We start from the raw sequence: 24,758 nt of genomic DNA, 5'->3' as shown, positions 1-24,758 counted from the left end.
ATGTTTATACCTCTCTTTTTTAATTTATTTTTTAGGCAATTGCGGTTAAGTGACTTGTTCAGGGTCACATAGATAGTAAGTGTTAAGTGTTTGGTCTGAGGTAGGATTTGAACTCAGGACCTCCTGATTTCAGGGCTGGTGCTCTATCCACTGCACACCTAGCTGCCCTACACCTCTCTCTTTTGAGCTCTAGTTCCACACATCACCATTTTCTATTAGGACTTAAAGTTGGATGTCCCATGGAAATCTCAAACTTAACATATCCAAAATAAAGTACATTAAGATATTATCTTTCCTCTAAAGGCTGTCGAGTAAAGTTTGACAAAAAGATAAAGTGAGGCAAATCTCCAAGCAAGATAAAATATATTTTGAGAGGCATCCTTCCTGTCAATAAATGGTTCAATACCTTGTCTCCATTTATGCCAAAGACCCCAAGCAAAAAGTCAGCTTTTATACATTTTGGGGAATACAGAACAAAGATTAGAGTAGGTGGTATCAGGGGATTGAGGTTGATATGATTTGTTACAGACCTGAGGTGCAGGCTACAATGTGATTGGTTGGAAATTTGGTAATGGGATCTAGCAATGACCCGCTTTCTTCTCTCATGAGACTAAGAAGTGGTCTTTGTTTGAGTTCAGGAGTGAGAAAGTGGCCCAGATTTTTGGACAGCAAACCAGATATCCTGGAGGGGTAGCTTGGTGAAGTAAAGATATCAGGCCTGACTCTTGAATATTCACAAACATTCCATAAAGTTAACAAAATTCCTTAAGGCAAGAATAGATCAGTGATTAGTAGGAGAGGTGGATTTCCAAAATTAATCCATTTCAGGCCAGTTGAATTCTGAACTAAGTTAAGATACAAAGAATTATGACTTGAGCAATTACAGAACAAAAACAGTTATAGGACAAAACCAATTAACTGTAAATAGGATCACTAAATAAATGATACAGGATCAATTTAAATTTTCTCAATCTCCATATTTTTCTAACTTTCTAGACTCTCCGATAGTAATATCAATATCCCTCCAGCCCCTCAGTTTCTCAATCTCAGAGTAATTCTTCAGTAATCACTCATCTTCATTTTCCCCATCCAACTAGTTGCAACATCTCATTAGTTCTATCTCCATATCATCTCTTAAATCTCTCCTTATTTCACCATTTAATAGTTACCATCATAGTTCACCCTTAAGCTTTTAGCACCTTTGATTTTTAATATTGACATAGCTTCCTAATTGATCTCCCACTTCTGGTTTCTCTTCTCTACAAGCTATCCTCCTTTATAAAATTGACTAATTGACATTCCCAAAGCACAAGTCATTGTGACATTCCATATCATCCCCCAAGTCAAGAACTTAATGGATTCTTCTTGACAGTAATATACACTTATAATACTAACCCATCTATTTATCTCTAAAAGTACTTACAAATCTGTCTCCAATCTATCTTTCCAGGATGATTAGCTTTCATTTCCTATCATAGGTTCTACAATCCATCCTTACTGGACAATTTACTCCTATGTATCCAGGATATTTCATTTTTAACTGTTGTGCTTTTGCATAGGTTGCTCTTCATGCTTGAAATATATTCCTTCTTAACTCCTTCTCTTACAATCCTTAATTTCCTCTAATTCTCAGTTCAAGTGATATTCCCTACAATAAACTCATTCCAGTCCATATAGTTGCTAGTATCACAGTCCCTTGGAAATTACTTGGTGTATACTTTTATTTATGGATGTATTTTCATGTCCCTGATTTTCTTGCTTATTTCTTTCAATTACTATCCACTGTAGGCACAAATGAAAAAACAAATAAATAAATGAATAAATAAATAGACAAATGAATAAATAAATGCATAATGCATTTATGTTTACATTTTCACCCTGATCCCCAACTCTGCACTACATGACAAAATTCTTTAGTGGTGAAGCCTATTTCTTATGTGTTGTTGTAGAGCCATTGTCTGGTAAAGTGCCTCTCACTTAAATGTTTAATAAATTATTGAAGGATAAATTAATGAATGAACCTTCCTAAGACAGTGTATCATAGAGGATGGTTTGTTGGGTTTTGAGTCAGGAAAATCTAAGTTAACATCTCAACTGTAATGCTTAGTAACAATGTGACCTTGAACAAGTGTCTTGACCTCTACATTTTTTCAAGCAACTCCCTAGGATTCTTCTATAAAATTATAGATAAGGTAAGATCTCTGGCTGCCAGAGTCCTAAGGCACATCAGAATGTCTCTGTCTGGATGAAACTATAGTTCAATGTTCAAAATATTTATTTATCACACTAAATAATCAACAGATATGCAATTAGTTCTGAATGGAACTTACCATATGACCTTGGGCAAATCACTTGACTTATTTAAAAAAAAACCTCTATGCAAGCAAATATACAATAGATCCAAGTTATAGCAAGTAATTTTAAGTGGCAAACACTAACAACTGGGTAAATTAGGAATAGCATCACAAAAAATGTGGCACCTTATCTGTGCTTTGAATGAAGTTTGGAATTCTAAAAGGGAGAGAATAAAAAGCTTCCATAATCCTAGAATTTGAGAGTAGCAAGGTACCTACACATCCTACTAGGTAAAGTCATACCTTAAAGAAACTTGACAAAGATATACCTGATAAATGGTTGTGAAGCTTCTGAATAAAGACCTTTATTCAGGCTATTCTGTTTTGGACAACTCAAATTGAAAGGGAGGCTTTTGTTTATTTTTTGTTTGGTTTAATTTTTCCCCTAACATCAAGCCAAAATTATCCTCTTTGCCACTTCTCTCCATTGTTGACCCTTGACCCTTTGGGAGCATACTGAATAAATTTAATCCTTCAGCCTCATGATATCCCCCCAAATAATTGATTTAAAATACCATTTGTCTCAATATACTTTTCCCTCTAGCTTTGATATCCCATCTTCCATCTCCTGATCCTCATTTGTCGTGGATCCAAGGTCCTTCACGATCTGAATTGCTCACCTATATATACTTTGTAAACCATGGTGTCCAGACCAAAACCTATTACTTCAAATGAGTTTTCACAGAAGCAGAGTATAGTGGAACTGTTCTCATACTACTCATGGAAACCATGACCCCTTCTCTCAAGGAAGCCCAAGATTTCATTAGCTTCTTTGGTTGATCTTTCAATCCATTAAAAACAACCAGAACTTTTTTCTCTTTTTTGTTTTAGAAAAAAAAAAAAACTATTCTCTCCTGTGCCTTTTACTTGATTGTTTTATTTTATTTAACTCTATGATAGGACTTGCTTTACCATCAATAAGCTCTAAAACCTTGGACCAGGGGTGGGTAACCTGTGGTCTTGTGGCCTCATATGGCCCTGTAGGTCCTCAAGTGTGGTTCTTTGACTGAGTCCAAACTTCACAGAAAATTTGACACCCCTGCCTTAGACAAATCACTTAATATATGTGGGCTTCAATTTCCTCATCTATAAAATGAAAAGGTTAGACCATGGGACCCTCAAAGTCTTTTCCATCTCTCAATCTATGAGCATATGAAATAATATTTGAAAAAAAACTTGTTTTCAAACAGGCTTCAAAATAACTCTAAGTCTTTTATTAAAATAAAAATTGCGCTTACTTCACATTCCCTTTCCCCTGCAGCTATTTGGAAGTTCTTTTACTATAAGCTGGATTACTTTCTAAGCTCTGATTTTTCTCAGAACTCCTTTCAATTAAAACATTTAAAGATGGACTGCAGGAAAATGTTCATCATAGTGTTTGGAGGACCTGTCAATGGCATGATCACCTGTTACCTCAGGTGCTTAGCTCTCTCTGCACTGAAGAAATCAGCATTCAGTTCTCCAAAGCAATATGCTCAGGATTGAAGCTATTTTCCATCTAGAAACACAAGTGCTATTCCTTTGCATCTCTCTATAACTGCAGACTATCATAACAAATGCATCCATTCTCTGGGATACATAGTTTATCGGTCTGGAGAGTACTGTCTTTCCTATTTTATTCTGTCTTCAGAGTCACAATTCCAGACTTGCTTTTCCCTACCTATATGGCCTTGAACAAACTGTATCTCTCTAAGCTCCAGTTTCTTATCTGAGAGGTGATTTAATAGGATAGTGTCTCCTTCGGTTATAGGTTTTATGACAAACTTACCTTCAGTAGGAAATGATGGAACTGGTATTTCTCCAGTTGAAGAAGAAGATTTGACATAGCTGCTATAAAAACACAAAGACCTAGTGTAGCAGCCCACCACATGATTGCAGAAGATTTCAATTATCTTTCATCACAGAGAATTATAAAAAAAAAGGCAAGAGTATGAGAAATCATTGGGGCACTACCCACCTGAGTTTATAGTTAAATATAGTTTAGATTTATAAGGACCTATTTTCAGAAAGACATGTAGTTGAAATAATGTTCATCCCGTGGTAAACCTGGAAATGACTAGTACATGCAGTAATATCTCTTTTGATAGCAATAACACCAAATAAGGTTGCATCATTCCAAGGGGATCCCTCTGAGGCTATATCTCTACTGACTGCTCAGTTAATCAGCATGCTAATGAGTTCATCATTTCAGTGAGGAAGGTAGAGAACATCACCTAGGTCAGGTGAACATTAAGGGTGACAAAATAAAATAAAAAAAAAACATGATAACATTTTTTGGCTGATGGTTTGTTATATTGCAAAAGTTGAAAAGTGAGTAATGGATACTTTCCTTAATGATGTTCGGATGATATCCTGGAGAACTTCCACTGGCATAGAAGATTCAGACAGACATCCATCTTTCATACTCCCTCCACAGCTCCTCCATAGAATCTGATCATTACTTATAAGACTATTCACAAGCAAGGAGTCAAAACCAATGACATCCTTTAGGATGATAACAAAACTTTCCCTTTGATTATTGCTTCTTATAAAACTTTGAGTTTGGAGTCAGGAAGATCTAAATTCAAATTCTACTTTAGAAACTTACAAGTCTGGCATTCCCAGTCAAGTATTTTAATTTTTTGCAGCTTCATTTTCCTTATCTCTACCATCATTATTTTACAAAATTAAAAATTACAAGTCATCATTTACTAGCTGTGTGAACCTGGGTGAGTCAATTAACACCAATTGCCTAAAAATTAAAAAAAAAATTACAAGTCAACCAAAGGAAAATAGAGAGGTACAGTATGGTGAGTACTACTGGCCTGCAGCAAAGCACCAAAAAATAGGTGCACTAAAGAAGTATCATTAAATCTACCAACAAAATGGAAGGTTGGACAAGCAAGTAGGCTAGTCACGAATCAAGAACATCAACACTGTAATAACCTTTTTGAAATATTAATATATTAAAACAAGAAGACCTTTAGCATTTTGGGAAATCTTCCCAGAAGGGTATCTGGGAGGGCATAGATATGCACCTCATGCACACAGATGACATGTTTATCAAATTTGGACAGAAAATAAAATAAGATGGGACAACAAATACATTTGATGATAGAAAAAATAAGTCAAACAAGCTAAACTCCTGTCCCTATCCTGATAAAATGGGATTTAATAGGAAACAATTCAATCAACAAATATTTGGTGAATATCTGATACAAACCAAGCACTATGCAAAGCAATGAAATTACAAAGATGAAAGCAAATCAGTCTTTCTCCTCAAGGACCTTATATTTTAAGATGGAGACTTCATGCATAATCTGTATGTATATAAGTATATCTATATCTTGATTGTTGATATCTACATGTCTATCTTCACATATATACACAAAACTGAGGAATAGTCGAAGGCAGTATAGAGCACTGGTGGGTAATTCTGGGAGGAAAAAAAAAACACTATATAAGCTGGGAGGATCAGGAAAGGCCCCACACAGAATATGGCTTTGAGCTGGTTTTTGAAGGAAATCAGAGATTAATAATTGAGATGAAGATGGGGAGGAAGTGCAGTTTAGCCATCTGGGATAATCAGTGCAAACAGTATAGAAATAGGATATGGTGGCTTGTGTGTGAGGGACAGTAAGAAAGTAATTTTGATTAGCTTATAGAGTTTGCAAAGAGGAATAATATGTGATCATTCTGGAAATGTAGGGTGGGACAGATTATAGAGGCTTTTAAATGTCAAATGAATCAGTCAATCAAACACCAAATATTTAAGTGACTGCTATATCTGTGACACTGTTAGAAATTGAGGATACACATATGAATGAATGAATGAATGAATGAATGAATGAATGAATGAATGAATGGGCAAATGAACCATTTATTTAGTGCTTCCTAAATGCCAAGCTCTATGCATACTTAGCAAAGTAAGATATTCTGTTTTCAAAGAGTTCACATTATAATAGATGAGAAAATGAGGCTGGTTCACCTGTAAGGCAGGTAGAAATTCTCTATGATCCTTAAAATGTAGCCGTTAAGCAGGTTGCAATGCATCTTTAATGTCATTTTCATTAATAAAACAATATCCCTGTCTTCTGCTGATTCATTTGGGAGTGTCAAGGACTTTGGCAAGGAGAAATGACTTTTCCTTTATTAACTGTATCATCTGAGGAATAAGGGCTGCAATACTTGCTTAAGCATTTTCCAGGTTGCGATTCCACAGGGCTTGATTCTTGGACTTATGGCTGCTGGGACAGGCCTGCAAGCAAGACTGATGGTCCTGAAGGTGGGGAAGGAGGTATCACTATGTTGCTGTCCCCATTATCATATCTGTTAGTTGATTGTAGTAGTTGGCTATGATCCTTCGTTCCCAAAAAAGGATCAAAATAACATCACTATGCTAGAGTCAAGGCGCAACGTTACAGTGCATCTGATTGTGGCTGATCAGACCAATACAAACTAAGAATGCTCTACCACAGGTTGGGCACAAATAGTCCAGAGAACATTGGGGGTGGATGCTCTAAATTTGTGTATCTTGTGTTTCTTTTGAACTATATCAAATCTGCTTTGCTCACAGATCACAGCACTTGCTCTAATGACAGCATGCCATGCAGTGCAGTCCTATGCCTCCCATGTCAAACAATTTATTCCAAAGTTCTTAAGAGAGACCTTGAGAGTGTCCTTGTATCACTTTTTTTCTGACCACCATGTGAGTGCTCACCTTGTGTGAGTTCTCCATAAAATAATCTTTTAGGTAAGCATACATTTGACATTCAAACATTATGGCCAGCCCATTAGAATTGAGCTCTCTGCAGTAGAATTTGAATGCTTGACAGTTCATTTCAAGAAGGATCACAGTGTCTGGTATCTTATCTTGCCAGGTGATCTTCAGAATCTTTTGAAGACAATTCAAATGGAAGCAATTCAGTTTCCTGGCATAACGCTGGTATACTGTCCAGGTTTCACAGTAACACAACAATGAGGTCAGCACAATTACTCTGTAGAACTTCAGTAAAGTAATCAGTCTAATACCTCTTCTCTCCCATACTTTCCTTCAGAGCCTCCCAAACACTGAGCTAGCTCTGGAAATGTGTGCATCAACCTTATTATCAATGTTTACATCCCTGGAAAGTACACTGCCAAGCTAAGTGAACTTATACACAGCATTCATGCCTCCTTTTGCTGTAACCAATACTTCCATGTATGGATGATGTGGTGCTGGCTAATGGAGCACCTGTGTTTTCTTAGTGTTGATTGTTAGGCCAAAATTAGCACAAACTGCAGTGGTGAGAAGGGTGGTTCCTTTCTCTACAGTGATTTCAGTCCTTAGTGATAGCTGCAGACTCCTAAGGGAAAACCAGTTATATAGGCTACTGCTCTTCCCAGTTCTTTTGGGTTCAGAGTCTTGGGCTATCTCCATCATTATCTTAGGGAGGCTGTTGATAAGGTGATGATCATCCTTTTAATGATTTTTCACCTGACTTCCCTTCCTCTCTCTCAATGTTCCTTGCTTTTTAAGTTAGGCTAGTTTACCTGCCCAGCATGTGGCAATTGATAAAAAGATTGAAACAATTCCCACTTATAAAGAGCTTACAGCAAGTACATGTACACATGTACATACTATGAATGTAAAGTATTAAAATAAACATATATACAATGAAGATACATACAGAGTAGTTTGTCAGGAAAGGCATTAGCATCCAGGGACTTTAAGAAGAATTAAAGGCAGTGGTAAGGAATGTACATATTGGACATGTGAATTGGTCCTATAAAAACACAAAGATAGAAGATAGATTTTGGGTTATTTTGTTTTTATTTTTATTTTTTTATGTGGTGAATGGAGAGAGGCCCATTTGACTTCATCACAAAGTTCAGAGTGTGTGTGTGTGTGTGTGTGTGTGTGTGTGTCTGTTTTTCTGTGTTTGTGTCTGTCTTTATATGTATGTGTGTGGCTGGATAATGTCTCATATAGCTATAACAACAGGTTGGAGTCATGTGGTGAAAAGCATATAATGTATTTTGAGTCACATATACATAAAACTATATATATATATGCATATGTGTATGTATATAAACATTAAATAGCTTATAGTTGGTTATAAGGCACTCCCTTCAAAACAATATTACATATCAGAGGATGAAAGCTAAACAGATGAAGTTATATTTTATCTTAAAAGTAAAAAAAAGACACAGAAATTGTTTGAATATGGGAATCACACAATCAATTCTGTAAATAGGAAAAAAATTAATTACTCTAACAGCAGTGTAGAGCAAATGGCAGAGTTTTTTTACTTGAAGTAGGGAAGAAAACATTGCAATAATCTAGGGGAGAGTTGGTGATGTCCTGAGAAAGATGGTAACTATGAGTGGAGAGAAGGGGTCAGACACTTCTATGACCCAAAATATAACAAATATTATAGGGGATATGAAGAAAAACCAGACATATTGTTGATGGACTGTTGAAATGATTCAACCATCTGGAAAGTAATTTGGAATTATATGGAAAAAAAGTTATTTAATAATACATACATTTGTACCCAGCTATCCCACTTCTAGGCCAATACCCAAAAGAAATCAAAGAAAGAGGAAACAGTTGTATGTGCTCAAAATACTTCTAACAGGTATTTGTGCACCAGTTATTTTATTGGGGAAATAAAATGAAAATGAAATTAAGGGGATGCTTATCAATTAGGAAATGGCATAATAAATTGTGATATCCAAATGTAATGGGATAGTATTTTGCTGTAAGAAATGAGGAAATAAATGGATTCATAGAGACAAGAAAAGACTTTTACAAACTAAAATAGAGTGAAGCGAGTCGAAGCAGAATAATAATTTTTACTATAATATTAATATTATAATTTTTTTGGAAAAAATTTGTAAACTGACAAAGAATGAAATTAGCTAAATCAAGAGAATTCATATAATAAAAACAATGTACAAACAACTTTAAATTTATAAATATTCTGATCAGTGAATGGATACATATAAGACAGAGAAAAAAATAGATGTGGATGATATAGATATCTGTGAGTCATCTACATAGAAACAATAGTTAAATTCATGGGCACTAATGAGCTTACCAAGAGACATTGTAGACAGAAAAGAAAAGAGAGCCTGGGATAGAACCTTGGGGAATATTCATTGACAAACTGGGATTCTATTTAATCCTAGAAATAATGGGGAACAATTGAAATTTATTCAGTAAAGAAATGACATGGTCAAATCTGATCTTTAGGACAATCAGTTTGATGTCTTTGGAGAAAAACAAGGAAGTGATTGCCATAATGTTATAAATGTAAAGTTTTTTGATTGTGATCAAGATGCAATTTCTAAATACAGAATATGGGAATGTTAGTTAGACAATAGTTTTGCCCCCCAATTATTTTCTGGATTTTAATGGATTACAAACTCAGTATAAATGAATTGTTGTCTGGCAGCCATAAGAGATAAAGTGGTCTTCAGCTTCACTATAGGCATTGTTGTTGGAAACAGGAAAGTGATAATGATACCATACACTATCCTGTTGAGCAAAGTATCTGGATTTTTGTATTCAGTTCAGAACCCACATTTTGACAGGAACTGGAAAATTACAAAACTCAAAAAGGAGAACAATTAGGGAGGCAAAAGGTCTCAGGATCAATTCATAAAAGTATTGGTTGTAGGAACTGGTGACAGTTAGCCTGGAGAACAGAAGCTTCAGGAAAACAAAATACCTACTGGCAAGTATTTGAAAGGAACCTGGAATGAAAGAGGAAAAGACTTACCATGTTTGACTCTAGATGGTATAACTAGGGAAAATAGGATGGATTCCCAGAGAAGCAAATCTGAACTTGGTGCAAACCAAGCAAGCAAACAGAAAAAAAAAAAAAGCAACTTTAAAAGAACTAACATCACGGTGAAAACCAAATGAGATATTTGTTAAGTACTTAGCACATAGTAGGCATTTAATAAATTCCTGTTTCCTTCATTATTAGAATGTGAAATATTTTTTTATCTCTACCAAGAATAGCTGCTTTAATACATGAGAAAGACAGTATGTCTGCAAGAGTGACCCCTTTCATTCCACTCTGTTAGAAAAATTCCATTTGTTGGTTACTTTTGCCAAATTCCTTCTACTATTATGACCACCCCTACCACCACCAGAGTTACCATTAACCTGTAGAAGTAACTAGAGAGTTGTCCTTGAACCCCAGAAGACCTAGATACTCTGTTGTTCTTTTTCCTTCATCCTCTAACAGATACTGGTTGTTTGAAAATGGATGGATCACTTGACTTGTAGGCTAGGTAATTCTAAAAGACTATAAATTGTAGATAAGATTCTTAGATAAGTCTCATTTCCATTCTCTTTGTGTCTCTTTGTCTCTGACTCTCTCCATCCCTCTCTCTTCTGTCTCTCTGTCTCTGTCTCTGTGTCTCTGTTTCAATTTCTGTTGCTCTTTCTACATATCTGTTTCTCTCTGTCTCTAACTCTCTATTTGTCTCTCCTTCCTCCATACTCACCCACTCATTTATTTATTACAAGGGAAGATTGAAGAGAGATATTATATTATCTGATATTCAGCAGATTAACAGATGAAAAAATAAAAGATAGATACATATACATGTGTGAATGAGTGTGTATATGCCTACATATATAAAAAACTAGTACTTCAAGTTAGAAATGAATTTTTTTTCCTTCTGGTTAAATGAATAATTCTTGAAGTACATTGTGAATTCCAGGTATAAGAAATATTCATTCAACCAAAATAAATTTATTAAATACCTGTGTGCCAAGCAACAATGCCAGGGAATAGAGAATAATTAAAGCTTACATTAGAAACAGTATCTGCACTTACTTTAGTTTTTCAGGTAAAACTATAATCACATTGTATTGTAGTGTAAGAAAGGTAGCATAGTGACTACTCTAAATCCTTAATTGAACATATGAGAAAACTGAGACCCAAAGAGAAGAAATTGATTTATCTAAAATAGCAGAGGTATAAGACACAGAATCAAAATTTGAACATTGTATCCTCAGTTTCCAATCTTGTTCATTTGGAAATTCAGCACTATACCTCTAGATTGTACCATACAGGTTTTGAGTTAGTTGTGGAAAAAACCCTTTTCCAGCTAGTTGATAAATAAATTTCAGAAAGGTTTATTGCTCTCTTGAAAAAGAATTGCTGAAAGACAAGGTCAAATGCTAGAAGGCTATATTTTTCAAAAAGTGAATCTACATTTTTTGCTTGAAATTTTTTGATTTGTTCTTTGGGGGCAAAGGTTTATAGATGGTTTATGTACCTTCCCCTGTATCTCTATTGGAAGCTTTCATGATTACTAGAAAGGAGGCAACATACTACCTCACCTACCCCTCCATATTACCCAAAGATGTACACCCTCTTTTCTACTACTCTAACAGCCCACAATAAAAGCTCCCATCAAATAGCTTGGTTAAGTTGCTTAACTTATTTGGCATCCAATTTCTTCATCTATAAAATGAAGTTAAACTTTGTGACTTCTAAGATCCCCATGATCTCTAAAAATGTGTTCAAATTACATGTTACAATTCTTGCTTGTACCATGTTAAAATTGGTTAAAAAGCTCTCCTTTCAAAGCAATGCTGCATAACAGAGTTTGAAAGTGTTCAGAGGATTGTTTAGCCAGGGGTGGGGAACCTGTGCCTTTCTAAATCCTTGAACATTGTCTTTTGACCGAATCCAAATTTTATTAAAATGATTTGTTTTGTAAAACTTGGATTCAATCAAAAGGATGTTGAAGTCCACATGTTAAGGCCACAGGTTCCTCATCCTTGGTTTAGTCCAACTTGGAGAGGTAAAATATTTACCCAAGGTCACAGGGGTAGCAATTAGCAGGGGTGAGATTGGAAGTCAGGTTCTGTAACCATCAAACTAGAGACCTTTCTGCTTATGTCATTTTGCTTCTCCAATAGCATCAATATCATCCTCAAGTTTACCCACAATTAAGGCAGTCCAATTTTCACTCCTACCTCTTGCATTCAATGGTCTTCAAGTATATTGAAAGTACTTACTATGTGCCAGGTCATATCCAAGGACAAGATGAGAAAACTCTGGAGATGCCCAGGGACTTGTCAAGGTCATCGTGCTAGTGCATGCCCCTTGCTAACTCTATGACCTTGAGTTAGTAACATGATTCTAGGCCTCAATTTTATTATCTGTCAAATAAGGGAATTGGTCATAAAGGATTGCTTATGCGACTTTCAGCTTTAATAATCTATAATTCTATTTAATTTATTTAACAAGCAATTGGATAGTAGACAATAGGGTACTATCATTTTAGAATTCCATAGGTTCACATCCCACTCCACACCCAACATATATATAGCCAAAACCTTGATTCTGTGCAATCAACTTGCAATTCTTTTTTTTCTTATTGGATAACTCCCCCAACCCTTGCAAATGACTATTTCCTATGTGTTGTAATCACAGAGTATTATCTGTCTCTATGCAAACACTAACATTCCCTTTGAATCACTGGGAAGTGGAAGTGACTCTTTTTTTAAGCAAATTCCTCATGGCATTTTTCACTTTTGTGTTCCTCACTGTGTAAATTATAGGATTTAACATAGGGGTAAATATAGCAAAAAAAACAGTGACTAACTTGTCTATAGGATAGGTACATACAGGTCGTGTGTAGGTGAAGATACATGGCACAAAAAACAGGACAACAATGAGGAAATGGGAGCCACAGGTAGAGAGGGCTTTGCGCCGGCCCTCTGAGCTGTGTGTCTTTAGGGAGCGTAAGATGACAGCGTAAGAGACAAGCAGCATGGAAAAAATCAGCATGCACATGACTCCACTGTTAGCAGCAACAACCATCCCCAGCATGTAGGTATCAGTACAAGCGAGTTTCAGCAATGGGAACAGGTCACACATGAAATGATCAATGACATTGGGGCCACAGAAGGGTAGGTGGGCCATGAAGAGGATCTGGGCAGTGGCATGCACTAAGCCCCCGACCCAGACCACTACTACCAACAGTCGGCACACACTAGGTCGCATAATGGTCATGTAGTGCAAGGGCTTGCATATGGCGACATAGCGGTCATAGGCCATGACAATGAGAAGGATGATCTCAGAGCCCCCAAGGAGATGCTCAACAAATAGCTGACTGAGACACCCATTGAGGGAGATAGTTCTCCTGCGATACAGCAAGTCAACAATCATCTTAGGGGTGGTGACTGAGGTATAGCAGGCATCAATAAAGGATAAATAAGTGAGGAAGAAGTACATGGGAGCTGAAAGGGTAGGGCTGAGGGCAATGGTTATTGCTATGAACAGGTTGGCGAAGGCAGTGAAGAGGAAGATGAATAAAAATACTACAAAGAAGATTTTCTGCAGCTGTGGGTTTTGTGTAAGTCCCAGGAGGATAAATTCTGTAACATTGTTTGGAGAGTCAAAGTGTTCCATTCAGAGAGGGAACATTGCAGTGAAAGCCAGTCTACCTAGGAGAAAGGGGAACATATAACTAATTAATTAGTTCTGGGCCACAGGCAGATTCCCCAAGGGACAGAGATCAGAAGATCATAATGTTAGGGCTCATGGGTATCTTAGAAGTCACAAAGTCTAATTTCATTTTGTAGATGAAGAAATTGGATGCCAAACAAGTTAAGCAACTTAACCAAGTTAATATAAACTACTAAATAACACACAGAGCTGGAATTTGAACTCTAGATCCCTGATTCTCAAATCATCACTTTTCCCACCATACTGTATTAGTCTCTAACTCCTGAAGTAGGAAGAGCTTTTTTTCCCCCTTCCCTTTTATTCACCATTCTTCTCCCATTCATTCCCTATACTCCTTGCTTTCATTCCATGGCACTCTTTAACAATTATAGCACCTAATTTATCACTGTATTATATACTGGACTGAAAACCAGAGAAGTTAAGTGAAGCTCTTGTGTTTCTTATTTAATAGCATTGAAATCTTGGGAAATTAAGTTAATTTCTCTGACTTTTGCTATATAATATCTCTTGGGTATAATATATGAGTTTTAAGAGTGAACTCATAATAAAGGATTAAGAAAATTCTACAAGTTCATCCTTTGATCTTAGCTTGACCTTTATGAGAATCCTGCACCCTAATCTCTGGTCTAAAATTAAGAAACTAGTCCACCAGCTAGATGGCATAGTGGATAGACCTGTAGCCAGGAAGACCTAAGTTCAAATACTGCCTCAGACATTTATCAGGTACATTGGAAAATCATTTAATATATTTCAACATGTTTCCTCATCTATAAATTTAGGATAATCTTACAGTTGTTCCAAGAATCAAATGAGATAAAATGCTTTACAAATGCTTTAAGTGTTTTATCATTGTTATAATTGCAAAAAAAGAAAGAAGCCCTTTGTTCCAAGCCAGTGTAGTACTAAGCATTTCATGGAAAGATGAAAGAGTTTAATGTACTTATGAAAAAGAATACATCAAAATCTCCCATTTTCAGGATGATTCTCAGAAGTAAAAGAACAGCTCATTATTATATATTTCTTTAATTGAATATGTACAAAGTTGAACTGAATGCAGTCATCATCTACTGAATGTTCAACCTCAATTTGATGAGGAAACCAAACATCATGAGGAACCTGTTTATACAAGATTACAACTATAAAATACATCATAAATTTCTCCTTTTACAAATAAACACTTAGTTTTAAATACAAAAATACAAGCAAGAATTGTAACATTTAAATATGGAATTGTCATTCCCTTTCTATGAACATTCATTGGTTTGCTCTTTCCATACATGTTTATGTCTAAATATAATTATTTATATAAGTATTATACACACTTTTGTTGTTGTTTCAATCATGTCCAAATCAGTGACCTCATTTGGTGTTTTCTTGCCAAAGATCCTAGAGTGGCTTGCCATTTTCTTCTCCAGCTCATTTTATAGATGAGGAATTTGAGGTAAATCAGGTAACTGACCTACCCAGGTTCATACATCTGGTACATACCTGAGGCCAGATTTGAAATCAGGTAGATGAGTCTTCCTGACTCTAGGTCTGGCACTCTATCCACTGTGCAACCTAGCTGCCCCCATTACACATACTAACTGCCTTTTAATGATTTTCTATAGTACTTTATGAATCAATAGTCATATCCATGAGAAAAGTTCGCATCCTGCAACCCCACTCCTTTCTTGTCCCTGCTCTGATTATTTTCAAACTTTCTCTTCTCTGCCTTCCCTTATCTTCAATGAGCTCCCATTGTTCTCTCTTGGAAAGTACCAGCCTGACTTTAGGATAAAGAAAACCCAATCTAATCAAGCAATGCAATCAATTCATTAAACCAATTTGCCTATTTTTCCCAAAGCAAGATGTAATTAAAATGAACATTTTAATTAAGAAAATTCTTAACTGTCTTTCTGCCTTTCAAAGAGAAATGGACCAAGAACCATCTGGATATCAATCATGATTAGACTCATGCTTATATAAAAGGGGGAGAATTGGGCACTTCTTAAGCATTTTTTATTAATTCTATTTTTGTCTTCCAAACAGGTCCCTTTGTGATGAATATAAGACAGTGTATAGAAGTTCAAGACAATAATACTGGTTAGCTACTGGAATTTCTTAGTTTTTTTTTTTTAACAATTTGCAAAGTCCTTGCATCTCTTTAACAGTGTAAATGTGGATTTCGAAGAGGAAAAAATAAAACAACAACAACACTGGGACTCAAGTTAGAGGCCTTAGGTTTAAATAATGGCTGTATAACTTTGTATCGGAAAAAAATCATTTTATGTCTCTGGGCTTCATCTTTTTCATCTATTAAGTGATTAAATGACCTCTAAGTGCCCTTCTGTCTTGAAATTCTATGAACAACATAGATAGTATGAGTTTGACTACCTCAATTGTATTGATGCAAGGGAGATACAGAGAGTAATAACAGATTATCAAGGTTACCTTGGACAAAGGCTTTTAGTCAGGTCTTCTGCCCTTTCCCCCATGCATTCTCTCTCTCTCTCTCATCTCTTTCTGTGAGTGTGTGTGTGTGTGTGTGTGTGTGTCTGTTTGTCTGACACACATGCATCACATTGAATAATATGGCAAATGTGGGCAACTGATTTTGTTTGGAGTAGAAGAATTATAAATGTGTGTGTGTTGGGGGCGGGTAATGGTGTAGAATTGCCATCCCTGGGAGGAGAGGCATAAGGGTATTGACTCAAGATAAAAATAAAGAACCTCTTTAAATAAATAAATGATATTACTCATAAGCCATACGAACTCTTCTTTCAGATTCCATTTATATTCTCATCTGTTCACACATCTTGACCAGCTGATGAATTGCTAATATTATGAAGCAGATTGGGAGGGAGACCTACACTGCTCAAATGATCAGTAAATATTCAGGGATGATATTGGATAACCACCACCATTTCTACTCAATCTCTTCTAAAAGGTCTTGTCAGATACCTTCACCCCAGAGGGTCAAAAAGCATTATCTTTTCTTAATCCCTAAGCCTCACCTGTGAGCCCTCTGTACTGGGCTCCTCAGCTAGGCCCACTGCCCAGGTACCCAGATGATTTTGATGCAGTTACACTCAGCAGAGGGAAGAAAAGGTGTGGCCCATGAAGAGTTGGATGTCTCAGCTACAATTCTTCTGTTGATTGATACACATAATTTTCAAGGGCATCTTTGGAAAATGTCTTTCTCTGGAGCCTCAGGACATGTGTTGTTTTGGAGAGTAAGGTTTTTGAAGTGTCTTCACCTGTGATAGGTAATGAGCTCTCAGGAGCATTTCAGTCCCATTAGATAAACTTGGTGAACATGTAATTGTTTTTGTTACTTAATTAAACATTAGAGTAGAACTTTGGAAGTGCTGAAATATTAGGATTTTCTATTTTACTTCTATTTTACTTTCTATTTTCCTAGAAGAGAACAAAGAGTTTTTAAAATGTGAGTCAAAAACATCTGAGTTCATATATCCAAAGGGCTAGAAAACTGTATATACCCCATGACTCAGAAATACCACTACTAGGTCTGCACAACAAAAAGATGAAAAAAAAAAGTAGGACCTATATGTACAAAAATATTTCTATCAACTCTTTTTGTGATGGCAAAGGATTTGAAATTGAGGGGATACCAATCAATTTGGGAATGGCTGAACAAGTTGTAATATATGAATTGATGGAGTACTATTGTGCTATAATAAATGAGTAGGACACTTTCAGAAAAACCTGGAAATACTTGTGTGAACTGATGCAAAATGAAATGAGCAGAACCAGGAAAACATTGTACTCAGTAATGACAATATTGAAACTTTGGATTACATGTAATTGCTAATAAAATAAAATTAAATATTTTTTAAAATATTATCTGATGCTTTCTCTTTAGATGGAAAGCTATGCCAAATTTGGAGAGCATATTAAAAAGCAGAGACAGCACCTAGCTGACTAAGTCCCATATAGTCAAAGCTATGCTTTTTCCAGTTAACAATGTATGACTGTGAAAGCAGGACTATAAGAAAAATGGAGAGTTGCAAAATCGATCTCTCATATTATGGTGCTGAAGACTTTTGAGAGTCTCTTGTATAGTAAAGGGATCAAGTCAGTCAATATTTAAATTAATTTAGACTGTTCACTGAAAGTTCAAATAATGAAGCTGAGGCTTAAATACTTTGGTCACATAATGAGAAGACAGGACTCATTGGAAAAGACCCTGATGTTAGGAACAATCAAAGGCAAAAAGAAAAGGGAGTGGCTGAGAAAGAGATGGATAGATACTATCGTGGAAGCAATGAACATGAGCTTGGGTAGACTTTGGGAGATAGTGAAGGATAGAAGGGTTCATGGGGTCACAAAGAGTCAGATATGACTGAACAATGGAACAACAAACTTGTGCCTTTTTTATTTGTGTACTTATCATATCTCCTTTATTAGATTGTAAACTCCTTTTGAGGTCTTTAAAATAGTGTGTTATATGTAGTAAAGACTTAAATATTTAATCAATTGTTGAAATAAAAAAATGCTATTATTCATTCCTTTTCATATGAATATCAAGAGACATAAAGTCATGAGTTAAGTCATGAGTTGGCTGCCCATCAAATTCTGAGTAAATTAGTCATTCTTTTAGGGCTATGATTTATGGTTGGACAGTGAGGCAATAGAATACTTTTAACTTTAGAGTTACTGTTAATCTTTTCTGGATTATGGATCTAGTCCAAGTGCACACCAATGTTTTGAGTTAAAGAGAATGACAGCCTCCAAATGCACACATATGATACTTAGGATAAAATGCATCAAATTTTGGTCTGATAGCCACATGCAGCAAATAGAGACTTTTGTCTTTCCCTCAGAATTTGGTTAGCAAGCCTCTTTATTGTGCTGTGTTGTAGTAATAATATGCCAGTTTTCAGGGCAATTTGTTCAATAACAGACTCTACAATTCTACTTGGTTGTTATTATCTGCATTTTTTGATTAATGGGAAATCTCTAGGTGTTCTTACGTATATTTAGTAAAAAATAACTGGAAGTTCTAAGAAAAAAATAAGATTTGAGTTCAAATTCTACCAAAGAAACTTACCAGCAATGTAATCTATAAAATAGTCATAATAATAGCTTGTACATCATAGCATTATGATAAAAAAGTGTTAATATATGTAAAACTATTGCAAATCTTAAAATGTTATATAAAGATTATAAATTATATTATTACTTTTATTGTTATTATTATTACTGTTTAACCCAGATTGATGAATATTCATTTATCATCTCCAGTGCCCTCACCTCATCTATAAAGAAATATATACACACATACTCATACACACATACATAAACATGCATATTCACATACACATCTACATATAGGTACACAGACATGGTTTTTTCTTTGTTTTGTTTTGTTTTGTTTTGCTTGTATAGCCAGCTCATAAGTGAGGAAACTCCTTTCAATTTTGGTTGGAACTTTCTGTGAAAGTTAAGGCTTACTGACTTGCCCAGAATACCAAAAGAAAACCAGTATGTGTCAGAGGTAGGATTTAAACACATGTTCATCTATGTAGCCCTTATGTAATTTCTTCTGGATGTTACATGGTTCTGAATTGTCATTATAAACCCCTCTGTTTCTACAAACTAATTTATATGGCTTATTCATTTGATCAATTGTTCTTTTGCTTGGTGTTTGATCTGAAAAGAGTCTATTTCATTTATTTATTGTATTTTCACTGTTTCACAGGCCCTATCCAGAAGGAAAGTACTTTGGGTTACAGTGAGCAAAGCCAATGGTGTATAGCAGCTAATCATCCACTAGTATAGCTTAGTGAAATGATGTCTACTTGCTCCTGAATTCTAATTTTCGTACCTTTTTGATCAGTTTATCGTGTGCTGTGAGACTCTATCAATCCTCCTCCTCCTTTTTACTGGGGAATTATTCATCTTTCTATGAATGTCATAGAGTGAAGTTTCCTATGTTATGTTAGTTTTGATTAGGATACTTTCTTAAAGATGTTATGGTCAATTTTGCAGTTTCAATAATGTGCACTCAGATTGGTAGTGCGTGAACATGAATTGATTTGGGAGATGACTGTGGTTTTCATTTTTGTATGGAGTCATTTCAGGAGAAAGGGACAAGATTTCAGAAGATCTTCCCTTCAAAGGTGGTACAGACAGCCCAGGAGTCAAAGAAGTGGCAGAGAATCCAGGCTAGGAATGTAATTAAGAAATAAGAAATTTGGGAAAAACAAATTAAGGAACAGAAATTCATACTCCCAAAATTGGGAATGAGAAAGAGATCATAACAAATGTAATTGAAAGTAATAAGATTAACATGGAATGCTATTCAGGGCTATATGATAATAAATTTTAGAACTTAAAGAGAATGTATGAATATATAGTAGGGGATATACAGTAACCTCAAAAGGGGAGGGAAAAACTCTTTGTTAAAGAGTATAGTTTTATAGCTGTTATGATAAAATACCCCTTAATGTAGTTGATTTTTTTCTTATATTTAGCAAAAATAAGTTATAATTCCAGTTGTACACTAATCTTTACAACAACAACAAAATAATAATCCAACTACTTTTTTTTTCTGACCAAATTGTATCCTAGCAAAAAGATAATCATCAGGTAACATTCTTTTACAGCTTTATTATACAGATGATCAGTCTTATAAAAATATTCAGGGAGTTATCTATTTTTCCCCAAATCCTCTCGCTTACATAGTTAAGATTACACACTCACACACATACATGTGTATGTGTACATATAATATACATATATACAATATGTGTGTATGTATCTTCACACACTCCATGATAAGGAATTCTTGGAAACTAAGAGTAGGAAAGGGACTTTGGGTGACATGGTGGTATAATGGCAATCAAATTGAGTTCCACTCCCAGATCCCCTACTTGCTAGCCTGAAACCTTGGACAAATCCCTTTAACTATTTGGACCTCAGGTCCCTAATTTGTAAAATAAAGAGATTGTAAAAAATGATCTATAAGCTCTATTCTTATTCTGAATCTCATGATGATATTATAATAATATAATTGTTAATGATTGCTATATATTTGTAATCTCAAATTGAAACTGCATATTTTGAAACATATAAAGTACTACATATATATGTATATATATTCATATATATATTCATATATATATATGTATACAGAATACATTCTGTATTCTCCTTAATTATATGCTTATCTGTTGTTGTTGAAAATAGTTTTATGTTTAAAATTAAATAAACAAAATATTAAGCCTCAACTTGGTAAGTCATCCTGATATTTCCTTGATATAATAATTTCTCAGCATATCTCTGGACTTTTTTGAGTTTTTTTGGATGCCAATCTATAATTCACTCCTCAAAATTAGCCTTTTTCATTTGACATAGAAAATGATGTTAGTGCAGGTCTTCTCTTAGCATGAACCCTTTTTATTTAATACTTGTATCTTTTTGTTCCTATGACTCCCAAATTTGGTACTCCCATTATATTCATTAACTTCAAATGAATTTTTGTTAATTCCGAAGGTCAAATCCAATCTCAAAAGGTGAAAGTTATTGAAAATATTTAAAGATTTTGAGATTGTTTTGTAAACTTAGAAAAGAATCCTAGGAATGTTGCTACTCATGTCACCTTTATCAGAATAAATGTATAGAATCCTTAAGGGGTTTAAAGGGGGAAAAAAACTTATTTGAATGTAACATTCTTGGTATGTTTTTAAAAAGGGTTGCCTTCTTTCATAATCACATACCTCACATTTTTATGCTTAGCCATGTCCTATTTTTATAACTATTAAAAAAGTTCATAATAAATGGAATCTGATGAGTTGTCCATTTCTTTCCATGAAACTGGAAAACAAAGAAAAGTAATGAAATATGTTCTTTTCATCATCAAATATAGGGCAAAATAAATTTGGCATCATATCTCTTCACTCAATTCTACTCCATTAAAATTTGTGTTCACTGTGGAAACTCTCATAGGAATGTCTTGAAATCCTGAAATAGAAATCATGCTTTTGTGGACAAGATTTTTCAAATTCCCTAACAAATAATCATTTCCCTAATTATTATTCTGTGTGGTCATTTCCCTAAAAGATGATATAAATCCTCCAAATCCTTGTAACTTAGTTTTTGTACAACCCCTCACACACTCTAGCAGGTTTCTTACATCTATTTGGTCCACATTCCTACCTAGTCCATTTTCTATTACCATATCATATAAAGACACTTGGATTCAATAAGAAAAGCATTTAATTAAGACTTGAAATAATACATATAATAGGAAAAGGAAAGGAATGGTAAAAGTATCATGTGAACCATTGGAGAAATTAGTTCAATCTCCTATACCTTCTCAGATTTATGTTGTGTTAGAATTTGATACCTTCTAGGGTAACATATGAAGGTGGGAGTCCTTGACTTCCCAGTAGCTCCTGAGGTCCCTTCCAACTCTCAAATTCTGTGATATTGTGAAACTTTGGTTTCACTTAGCAAGTTTCATATAGCAAATTGGAAATTTGTGTAGCCTCTTGTCTGAATTATGAAGTCAAATGGATTCTCCCATGACTATTGGTTTTGTAGAAATGGATCCAGTACCTTGAATTTCATTCTCTTCCCTTTCCTACTGTGATCACAACCAGTAGCTTAACTATCTTCTTCTCTCTTGTCCTTATACTCTTGTTCTTACTACTTTTTTTTTCTCTTCTGTTTCCTCATTTGAGCTCTCCAAGCTCTGACAACCCTGATGTTTATTATTTTTCTTGTAGAGTGGACTACATCAAGTGCAATCTTCACCTCATGCCAGAACTGTTATGTACACAAATGAATGGCCTTCTGAGAATAGTAGACTTTTCCCCCCTAATAAGCAACATTTCTTGGAACTGATGAACTATGAGGAATGAAGCATTAGAGACATTCTTGATATCCTCTGTAGGTTCTCCCTGGCTTAAAAATGTTGCATCCCTGGCAAATCTACCTAGGTGCATGGATGCATCTGAAGGTTGTTGTAAACATTCATTAAATTTACATATGGCCTATTCACAGGAAATTTATCCTAATTACCTAATCAATATGAATCCAAAGAGTCACATTGAAATAGATCAGACATTTGTTACATTTCGCATACTGATGTTACATACAAAGGACCCATAAATGTCCAATATCAATGCTCATCTGTGCTACACATGTAAACTCTTTGAAAATTGACCTTAGGTTGTCCAGTCACTATTTGGACTATTTTGTTATTTCTGTGCTGATCCCATATCCACCTTATTCCCTCTTTATCCTCCAGCCCACCATCCTTCATACACAACTCTGAATCTGCGGATAACCCAGATTGACTTTGTTATGTCATTTGTAATCTGAAACAACTTTTCTGCTCCACAACTTTCTCATGGCATTTTTTACCTCTGCATTCCTCACTGTGTAGATAAATGGGTTTAGCATGGGAGTGATAAGAGTGAAAAATATAGTCACAGCTTTATCCATTGGGAAGGTGGTCACTGGTCGAAGATACATGAAAATGCATGGAACGAAAAACAAGATGACAACAGTAATGTGGGAAGTACAGGTAGAGAGAGCTTTGCGTCTCCCTGCAGAGCTGTAACTTTTCAGGGAGTGCAGGATGATAACATAAGAACACATCAACATAACAAAGCTAATCATGGAAATTAACCCTCCATTTGCAGCAACCAGCAGACCAACCATGAAGGTGTCTGTGCAGGCAAGTTGGATCACAGGGACAATGTCGCACAAAAAGTGATCTATGACATTAGGTCCACAGAATGGGAGCCACAGTGTGATAAGAATTTGTCCTGTTGAATGAAGGAAGCCCACTGTCCAAGCCAATACCACCAACAGACAACATAAATGATGATTCATTATAGTAATGTAATGCAAGGGCTTGCAGATAGCCACATATCTGTCAAAGGCCATTACAATGAGGAGGACAATCTCAGAGGCACCCAAAACATGTTCAATAAATACTTGTGTCATGCACCCATTGAAAGAAATGATTTTCTTTTCACACAGTAAATCTGCAAGCATTTTGGGGACAATTGAAGACGAATAGCAGGCATCAATTAAGGACAAGAAAGAAAGAAAGAAATACATTGGAGAATTCAGAGTCTGGCTAGAGGTTATGGTGATCACAATGAGAATATTGCCCATCATGGTGATGATATAGGTGATTAAAAATGTAACAAATAAGACTTTCTGCATCTCAGGATTCTTTATAAGACCTAAGAGGATGAATTCAGTCACATTGCTCCTGTTTTCCATGTCACTTTTGTACCAAAGCAGAGCAGCAGAGACAATTGTCAGGTGGCTCTGAATGTAGATAGCTCCTAATTTGCCCAAATTTTCTACTTTGATCAATCTTTTTTTTTTCACTTTATATATATAGATATATATCTGTATGGAGAAAACAAGATTATATAGCTCACAGGTGACAGATACAGGTTTTCTGATGGCAAATTTAGTCAATATCAATAACAAGTAGAATAGTACATCATCCAGTAAGCCTGGATGTAACCCATTGGAACATCTACTGCACCACACACAATATCTACTGCTGCCATTGATTCTTCATTTATGAACAGATTTGGAGTCTGGCCTTCCCTATCACTTAATCTCTTCAGTGAGAGTAGTGCATAGACAAGAAATATAGGAAAGTGTTGCCAAGGTGAACAAGAACATTAACAGGTTCCAAAGGGGTATTTAACATTATGTTCCAGGATATTTGGAGTTGAAAGTGGTAGATACTTAGATGATAGATAAGAGAAGAGAGGCAGAGACAGAGACAGACAGACAGAGAGGCAGACAGATGGAAATAGAGAGGAGAGAGAGACAGAGAGATGATAAGAAAGTGTAGATATTTAGATGGAAAATGACAGATGATAGACAAGCAGATAGGTAGATAGATAGATAGATAGATAGATAGATAGATAGATAGATAGATAGATAGATAGAT

General features: G+C 35.3%; 2 protein-coding genes across 3 annotated transcripts; both read right to left on the bottom strand.

Annotated features, from left to right (window-relative positions):
• Positions 1–12,823: 12,823 nt before the first annotated feature.
• LOC114051853 (olfactory receptor 140-like) lies at positions 12,824–15,688 on the bottom strand. 2 transcript variants are annotated; one of them, XM_027874244.1, is made up of 2 exons: positions 15,647–15,688; positions 12,824–13,738 (listed from the first exon to the last, which is right to left on the bottom strand). In XM_027874244.1, the coding sequence occupies exons 1-2, from the start codon at positions 15,686–15,688 to the stop codon at positions 12,824–12,826; spliced, it is 957 nt and encodes a 318-aa protein (XP_027730045.1). The 2 variants fall into 2 exon arrangements, with proteins under 2 accessions (XP_027730045.1, XP_027730046.1); XM_027874245.1 differs by lacking the exon at positions 15,647–15,688 and having other exon boundaries at positions 12,824–13,744.
• Positions 15,689–23,137: 7,449 nt separating this feature from the next.
• Positions 23,138–24,067, bottom strand: LOC114051814 (olfactory receptor 4C12-like). The gene has a single exon (XM_027874217.1). The coding sequence runs from the start codon at positions 24,065–24,067 to the stop codon at positions 23,138–23,140; it is 930 nt and encodes a 309-aa protein (XP_027730018.1).
• Positions 24,068–24,758: the final 691 nt, after the last annotated feature.

This window comes from Vombatus ursinus, unplaced genomic scaffold, assembly GCF_900497805.2.
Source record: "Vombatus ursinus unplaced genomic scaffold, bare-nosed wombat genome assembly UNPS02014806.1, whole genome shotgun sequence".
NCBI classification, from domain to species: Eukaryota; Metazoa; Chordata; class Mammalia; order Diprotodontia; family Vombatidae; genus Vombatus; species Vombatus ursinus.
Note: the sequence above shows the minus strand (reverse complement) of the source record. Positions and strands in the feature narration are given on the sequence as shown.

Bases quoted from the DNA above. Each gene is read 5' to 3' on its own strand.
- LOC114051814 (XM_027874217.1), bottom strand. From the start codon at position 24,067: ATGGAAAACAGGAGCAATGTGACTGAATTCATCCTCTTAGGTCTTATA.
- LOC114051853 (XM_027874244.1), bottom strand. From the start codon at position 15,688: ATGTTCATTTTAATTACATCTTGCTTTGGGAAAAATAGGCAA. The intron at 13,739-15,646 runs ATTGGTTTAATG...GACTCTCCAAAC, and splicing joins GCTTTGGGAAAAATAGGCAA to AATGTTACAGAATTTATCCT.